General features: G+C 52.9%; 1 protein-coding gene across 1 annotated transcript in view; it reads left to right on the forward strand.

The window, feature by feature from the left end:
- NSF (N-ethylmaleimide sensitive factor, vesicle fusing ATPase) overlaps positions 1-8,496 on the forward strand; it is a 63,269-nt gene that overhangs the window by 46,477 nt on the left and 8,296 nt on the right. Inside the window, exons 15-18 of the mRNA XM_027902766.1 lie at positions 263-396; positions 1,020-1,086; positions 1,263-1,342; positions 8,111-8,366. Coding sequence (XP_027758567.1) covers positions 263-396; positions 1,020-1,086; positions 1,263-1,342; positions 8,111-8,366 — 537 coding nt within the window. The remainder of the gene's footprint in view (positions 1-262; positions 397-1,019; positions 1,087-1,262; positions 1,343-8,110; positions 8,367-8,496) is intronic.

Genomic DNA, 8,496 nt, shown 5'->3' on the forward strand with positions numbered 1-8,496 from the left:
TGGGTTGGATTGGATTGGGTTGGATTGGACTGGATTGGGTTGGACTGGATTGGGTTGGACTGGATTGGATTGGATTGGGTTGGATTGGATTGGATTGGATTGCCCCAGGAGTCTGTTGCTCCTTCTGCAAGTCGAAGGAAAGGTCCTTTCAAACTGCAGGTACCTTTGGCTGGCATTAAAACGTGCCCTAAATGTGATCCACACTGAGCATTGCCAGAGCTGCTTTCTCCTCTGTTTATTCATTGCTTGTGCTTTGTCTCAGGTCCCCCCCACAGTGGGAAAACTGCTCTAGCAGCAAAAATAGCTGAAGAATCCAACTTCCCCTTTATCAAGATCTGTTCTCCAGATAAGATGATTGGGTTTTCTGAAACAGCCAAGTGCCAGGCCATGAAGAAGGTAAGTACAGGTCCTGCTCTCTGCCTGATCACAGCCCAGTTCTGGGTTCTCTCAGGGAGGGAAAGGTAAATCACCCTTGGGATGGTGTTTTCTGCTCTCTCTGGGTCCAGAATTTCTGTGCATGTATTTATTTGTAAAGTTGAGTGAATCATAGAATTGTAGAATGATCTGGGTTGGAAGGGACCTCAAAGCCCACCCAGTGCCACCCCCTGCCATGGGCAGGGACACCTTCCACCAGCCCAGGTTGCTCCAAGCCCCGTCCAACCTGGCCTTGGACACTTCCAGGGATCCAGGGGCAGCCACAGCTTCTCTGGGCAACCTGTGCCAGGGCCTGCCCACCCTCACAGGGAGGAATTTCTTCCCACAATCCCATCTAAATCTATCCTACTACAGCTTAAAGCCATTCCCCCTTGTCCTGTCACTCCAGGCCCTTGCAATAATGTTTTTGTGGCACTGGGTGACTCAGGGAACGTTTCAGAGCCTGCTCTCTGGGTCCTTGCCTTCTCCATTCTCAGTTTGTTCCTCTCAGTGCTGCTGTGTTTGCTGAAGCCACAGCAGCAGGTCTGGCTGTGGCTGTTGTATTCGCTGCTGGGTTTAACCCTGAGGGGTTTTGCTGGTTGCAGATCTTTGATGATGCCTACAAGTCCCAGCTCAGCTGTGTGGTCGTGGACGACATCGAGCGCCTGCTGGGTGAGTCAGAGAGGGAGAGCTGTGCTGGCTGCTGCAGCACTGCTGATATACTGACACACTGAAACACCGCAGACTGGACATGGTCTGGAACCACTTGCTTTGGGAGCACTGGGCTGGTTTTGATACAGTTAAATGTGCATCTGCCCGTGGGCATTAAAGCACATTTTTCCTTTCAGATTACGTCCCCATCGGACCTCGCTTCTCCAATCTGGTCTTGCAAGCCCTGCTTGTGCTGCTGAAGAAGGCCCCCCCTCAGGTAAGGCAGAGTGAGGTGCCCTGTTCCTGGAGGAACTGGGGCAGGGGGTTTTGGGTGTGCTGGGAGCTGCTGTGCTGCCAGTGGTGTCGGTGCCTTTGTCCCTGAGTCAGCCACGTTAATCCCAGCCTGCTGCTCTTCGTCCACTTGGACATTTCTGGGATAACCACAAAGGATTCCACTTGAAATACCTAATTACTGAGGGCTGAATCTTCTGCAGTCTGTCCTAAAAATACTGACTAAGGAAACCCCTTTAAGCTTCAGCATGTAAAGCTGAAATATTCCAGCTGCCTGTTCTCTGAGGAGCTGTTTGGGCCAGACCAAGCCCTGGCTCCCCACGTGCTCCCTCCCTGTTTATAAATCAATTTCTCTGTGATCTGTGACTGTGGTTGTCAGAGGTGTTGTTTGTTGTTAACCTGAAATGATCAGGTGTTAATTACAGTGACTGGGGAGGTGCCTCTCATGCTGATCCTCAATGAGATTCAAGAACATCCCAAGTGCTGCGGGTTCTGCAGCTCACCCTGAACGAGACAGGCAGGCAGGGCCTCCTTTCTTGTTTGCCATTTCCCTGATGTTCACTGGATCTCTGCTCTCTGTGCATGAATAAATAGCATCAGAACAGGAACACCTTGACAGTTGGTGTCAGGAAACAGCAGCTAAGCTGGGTGAAGTCAGATTTTTGTCATGTTTAATATCCTGGCACAGCAACCTGTGCGTGAGTGTTGTTTTCATTAGAGAGACTGGTGAAAAGAGCTTTCAAACACAGGACTTTGAACTCAGTTGTAGTGCCACAGGCCCTGAGTTCCCTGTGTGACTGTCAGCCTGGGAGAACAAAGATTTCCCCAGTGAGCTTTCTAGGCCACGTGAAGTCTGTGACATAACTGTACCCAAGTTTCAGCACGTGGTTGGGACAGAGCCTGTGTGCAACAGCACAGCCTGATCCCAGAGTCTCATGGAATCATTGACCTGTTGCTGGGTGTTCCACAGTGCCAGGAGGTGATTGTTCCCATAAATCAGTAGGAAAAACAGGGCTTGATTTGGTTCAGGTTTTGGAAGGAATTTAAAATATTAAATTGCCCATTTGACCATGCTGAGTGTGTGTTGCTGCTGGGCTGCTCTCTGGTTGGCACCTGGGGCTCCCAGGGGCAGGACAACGGGGCTGGAGCTCACAGGCACTTGCCAAGTTTGTGCATGTTGCAGAGGTTTGTGCTCAGCAGGGTTTGAAGTGCCCTGGGGGCTTGGGAGACTCTGCCTTGACAGCCAATATTATGGTGACTTAAGCCATAAATTGTTGGAGGGCAGGGAGCGAGGTTGCTGAGGAAATGTCACTCTTTGATTGATCATGTGGGGGGTTTTGGTTTTGTTTTTTTCCCTAAGTGTCCAGAGTTGGCTCGGTGGGAATCACCATGCATTTCTGTGGGACTGGGATCGTGGGTTAGGATCATTCCCTGTGAAAATGGAGTGTCCTGGGGCATGCCAGGCATGTCCCTGTGCTGAGAGAAATCCATGGCAGGTGCTGGGGAGACAATTCCTGCCCCCCATTGCTGTCAGTGGGGTCTTCAGGGTTTCTGGATTTCAGAGATTCCTGGAATGGTTTGGGTTGGAAGGGACCTCAAAGCCCATCCATTGCCACCCCCTGCCATGGGCAGGGACACCTTCCACCAGCCCAGGTTGCTCCAACCTGGCCTTGGACACTCCCAGGGATCCAGGGGCAGCCGCAGCTTCTCTGGGCACCCTGTGCCAGGGCCTGCCCACCCTCCCAGCCAACAATTCCTTCCCACTATCCCACCTAACCCTGCCCTCTGGCACTTTGAAGCCATTCCCCCTTGTCCTGTCCCTCCATCCCTTGTCCCAGGTCCCTCCCCAGCTCTCCTGTGGGCTGGAAAAGCCTGGACCCAGGACTGAGGCAGCGGGAGCCCCACAAGCAGCGGGCAGGAGCGGCTGCAGCTGCTCCATCGCCGTGGCCCAGATTAGGAATTCACTGGGGTGTCACAGCACTTGATGTGCAAACAGCTCCCTGCGATCTCTGTGTGGAAGACAAGCATTTCTGGGCTGAAACGTTATTAATTATGCATCGAGGTGTGCGTGTCTCTGTTGAATTGGTGCATGGGAGCTGCCTCCCAGGCTCCCCTCTTCCTGGTGAGGCTGCATTATTGGAACGTGGTGTGGGAAGGGCAGACACTTGAAGGTTCTGGTTTTCTTTTGAGACTAAACACTTTACACTCTAAATAAACTAGAAACCTCTCTGAGCTTGCTTTAAATTCCCAGTCACAGCTCCTGCTTGTGGTTCCACTCAGCAGTGTTAAATAGTGGTATCTGTTACTGCTGGTTCCAGGGGACTGAAAACCATTGCATTTTGTTTAGCATCTTTTTTTAAACCAATTAAAAAATCTTTTCTGAACCAGCTTGAAGGGAAGAAAATAAACCATGTTCTCTTGGGCCTTTAATTCAATGAAGTTCCCCTGTGTTGTGCAGGGGAAGGGACTGGGGGGATGGAAAGGCTGAAAAGGGCTGTCTCAGCAGGGAGCCGGGCGGGAGAAAAGCACTTCCCTGAGAACCGAGCACAGGCAGCTCCCGGGGCCGGGGCTGCTTCATCTACATGAGAGTCACACAGGGCCTGGAGACGCTCCCCAGCCCCACAGAGCGTTCACATGTGCTTCCCTGCTGCTTCCCAACAATTGCATCCCCGGGGGCAGGACCAGCAGCATCCCCGTGGAGCGGGGCATGCGGTCTGGGCAGGGCTGGGGAACATCTGCCTGAGTGGGGTGCTCTCAGAGGGAGACCCACTCGCTCCTGGGGCTGCCCTTCCACTGCTCCTGAGCCCCCAGTCCCTTCCCTCAAAGGGACACCCACTCCTGGGGCTGCCCTTCCACTCCCAGCCCCTTTCCTTAGTGGGACACCAGAGGCTTTTGTTGATTTATGAGAGTAAAGGGGGGAAATAATCTCCCAGTTTGATCTAATCCCAGATGCATCCCTGATTCCACATCCCTTGGTGTGAATTGGAAGCAACTCCAGTCAGCAGTGACGTTCCCTTTGTACCCATAAACCTGGGGAATGGTGTTTTCCCCCCTTCCATGTGAGGAATTGCTGAGACCCTGAGCCCAAGGATGAAGGTGCTGCCTTGTCCCGAGCACAGTGAGCAGCTGGTGGGTGACAGAGCCACTCATGTCACCAGTGCCTGTTCCCAGCCCAGCTCAGGCTCCCTCCCTGCCCTTCCCTGTGCCTGGGCCTGCCTGGGTTTGCTGGAATTCCATAACTGGAGGCTCCACTGAGGAGCTGAGGCTCCAGTCTGTGTAAACCTCGTGTTCTGCTTTCCCTCAGGCACCGCTGGTGCTGTGGTGCAGGAAAACATCCCCTGGGGCTGGAAAATGCAGTGGGTTCATCCTTGAGTCCCACAGTTCCCAGCATGGCAATGTCCCTGAGTCACCTGCATTCCCTGCAGCAGAGGGCTGGAATCTGGGATTATCCTGTGGGGGCAGGACATACCTCTCTACAATCCCCCTGCCAGCACAGAGGGATCTGGGGCTCCAAATTGGAGCATTTGGCCTAAAAATGGACAGGGTGAATCCAGGCTGTGTCTGATCTGTGCTGGTGAAAGGACTGGGCTAGAGCTGCCTGAGTCCAGCTGAGTTCAGCTCATGTTTGGTGATTCCATCCTGTGTTCCCTGGCTTTTATTCTGAGGAGCTGCAGTTCTCCCCCTCATCTCCTCTAAACCATAGAGGGTTTTATAGACCTCTCTGTTTACCACATCAATTCACCAAAGATTTATTCAGGCAAGTTATTCCATATTTCTGACCATCCCCAGCTCTTCCCCCTGATTTCTCCAACTGAATAGAATCCCAGAATGGTTTGATTGGAAAGGACCTCAAAGCCCATCCAGTCCCCCCTCCTGCCATGGGCAGGGACACCTTCCACTAGCCCAGGTCGCTCCAAGCCCTGTCCAACCTGGCCTTGAAATGATGGCTTTGAAGTTCTGTTTGAAGCAGAAAGGGCTGCACAGTGTCACAGGAGCTCCCTGGGCTCACGTGGCCGGTGAGGACCCTGTTTTACCCTTTTCCCACTCTGGAACTGTCTGATCTCGTTCTGAGTGAGGTTGAACTGAGCTGGTGCTCCCACAGAATTCCCACAACAACCCATTCCAGTGGTTTTCCTCGATGGCAGTGAGGCATTTAGAGCCACTTCTGTCTGTGCAGGATTTGCCTGCTGACCCAATTTTGGGGTTCAGCTGACTCAGTGGGGCTGCCAGGGCTGAGCTGGCTGGGGAGGAAACGTTTGCTCTGTGAGTGCAGGGTGTGGGCACCTTCTCTGGGAGCAGAAATGTGTCATCTGGGCTTCCTTTGAGGAGGAAATGCTGGGAGTGAGACCAGTCATGGACCCCTGAAGAGACAGGAGGTAAAACTCCCCTCACTGGTGACATTCCTGTGCTGCTCCTGTCCTTCCCTGGTCAGACCTTTCAGTCTCTCCTGAAGCCCCAAACTAGGCCCATTTTTATGTAATCAGACACAGAGTCCATCATGTAGGAGCTGCTGGGGTGGGATCCCTCAGGCAGTGACTCTGGAGTTGCTGTCCCTTTGATTGATGCCTGGTCTGCTGTGCCAGGCACTGCACACATGCTGGGAGCTATATTTGGGGAACAAGCACTGCTCCGGTGCAGTTCAGCAGGTTTTTTTCCCCCCTAAAATGCTCATAGTTCATGGCAAACTGTTGTTAACACAACCCCTTCCCCAAGCTGTTCTGGAGTTGGGGTTTCTGACAGTAACAAGCAATTTTTTATGAGAATTGCCAGAGCTGGGGAAGCAGATGGGTCTGGGTGGTGCAGCACTTGCAGGAGGGGTTGCTGCATGTTTTGGAGGCCTCAGTCCTTCTCTGGAGTGTGTCTTTGGCTTCCTTTATTGATGAGCATCACTAATTGATCCTGGTCTAAAAGGGCTGAAAATCTCCAGTGGAAGGTGTCCCTGCCCATGGCAGGGGTTGGGACTGGATGGTCTTTAAGGTCCCTTCCAACCCTACCCAGTCTGGAATTCTCTGAAAATGGGCACCTGATGGGGCTTGCTGAGTTCCTGAGGGGTGAGGATCCAAATCCACTCATTTCCTCTCCACTGGGTGTGTTGGGTTCTCATCTTTGCCTGCCACCCCTTCCTGAATTGCTGAGGTTTGGCTCAGATTCCGTGGTGTATTTTGCTGGCCTGGCTGGCCAGTGACCATCAACAAGGAAACAACCACTGAGCAGCGGGGGAGCCGTGGCCATGCAGGGGGTAGTGGAAGCAGCAGGCTGTGGAATGGGACATAAACCCATGGAGTGGCTGTCCTGCTGCTTCCTGAGGACACTGGGCCTTCCCAAGGTGACCTGCAGACAGTTTGGGACCCTCAGACCCATTTTTGTGTGCTGTGTGCTGCCAGCAGCTGAGTTTTGTCAACTGATAATGCATTCCATGCCCCCACTGCACTCCTGGATGGCATTTCCATCGTCAGTTCAGGAATTGGCTGTCCAGTGAATGCAGCAGCTCTTGGGGAAGAGCAGGCACTGTGAGATGCACTGTTTGTGCCAGAGGTGTGTTGGGTTTAAATGGGTTTTCATCCTCTGCCAAAGGAGTGCAAAGCACTGATGGGATTCAGTCTGGGAATAGTTTTTAGGGTTTTGTTTTTGTGGTGATGAGCAGAGTTTTGTGTCATGAAGTTGAAATGCAGAACTTGTAGAGAGCCATAGAATCATAAAGTGTCCTGAGTTGGGAGGGACCCCCAAGGATCATCAAGGCCAACTCCAGGACACCCCAACAATCCCCCCCTGTCCCTCAGAGCGTTGTCCAAACCCTCCTGCAGCTCTGGCAGCCTTGGGGCTGTGCCCACTGCCCTGGGGAGCCTGTTCAGTGCCAACCACCCTCTAGTTTGGCACTGGAACTTTCCCTTTGTCTGTGAGCATCAGCCAAACTGCTGAACAGCAAGAGAGGAGGATCCATGGCCAGCCAGGCCCCTCCCAGCCCAGGGGCTCCCTGGGTACCGAGATGGAAAAGGGACTGATCCCATCTGATGATCCCAGCAGCTCCTTCCATCAGCCAGTGCTGATCAGTGTCTGACCCCTGTGTGGGGAAATCCAAATTGCACTGGAAAGGCCTCTGCAAGAGCAGTGAACAGCAGTGGATTTGTACTGGCAGCTGATGTTTTCCACTCATAGCTCGTTATGTACAAACCCTGATTTTCTCAGGCTGACTTAGGGTTGGTGTGTGAACAGTGGATTGGGGCCTGGGGGCTGCCAGGGTGGGACTGTCCTGTGCATCCCACTGCAGTGGGAACTCAGGGACTCACAGCAGCCTCTGCTCCAAAGCCAGTGCTGGAAATCCATTGGAACTGTCTGTGCAGGGACAGAGAATTCCCTGTACCCACAGGTTCCTAAAGACAGGCTGTTCCCCCGAGGAGTCATTTGTAATTCAGCTTTTGGGAGTGGGAGTTTGCTCAGGCTTTTAAATTTAATGAGGATCCAGCTATTTATAGTGCTGGATTCAGAAGGAGCAGTGAGGTGGCAGAGCTGGGACTGTGTGGGGAGGTTCTGTGCACCCGAATTTTTGGACCCTGTAGCTGCCACTACTCCGAGATCTGATCCCGGCCCTGTGTGCTTGGTGTTGGCTCCTTCAATTACTGACAGATTTAATCCTAATAATTTCATTTGAGGTGGGTTTTTTAGGGGCCATTTTACCACCTGTGGTTTGCTGGAGCTCCCTCAGGCTGGTTTGGCCTCCTGTTCTCCCCTTCCTGACCCTTTGTTCCCTGGGCAGGGCCGGAAGCTCCTGATCATCGGCACCACGAGCCGCAAGGACGTCCTGCAGGAGATGGAAATGCTGAACGCCTTCAGCACCACCATCCACGTGCCCAACATTGCAACAGGGGAGCAGCTCATGGAGGCCTTGGAGGTGAGGAACAGCTCAGGGGTAACGAACAAGCTCAGCATTTGCTGGGAATGGGGGATTTTCCAGTGGCTCTTGGCTTGGTGGCATTGTCCCGCTCATGACAGCAGTTCCAGGGCTTCTCCCGGTGACTTTTTCATGCGTTAAATTAAGGCACAGTCAGAGAACAGCAGGTCTGGGGGAGAGGTTTGTGGTGTGGATTGAAAGATTCCACAAAGGGCAAGGCAATGGGTCTCACCCTCAGTGTGCCCAGAGGG

The sequence above is a fragment of the Empidonax traillii genome, unplaced genomic scaffold, assembly GCF_003031625.1.
Source record: "Empidonax traillii isolate 1590-97213 ecotype Southwest subspecies unplaced genomic scaffold, ASM303162v1 scaffold909:size282043, whole genome shotgun sequence".
NCBI lineage: Eukaryota > Metazoa > Chordata > Aves > Passeriformes > Tyrannidae > Empidonax > Empidonax traillii.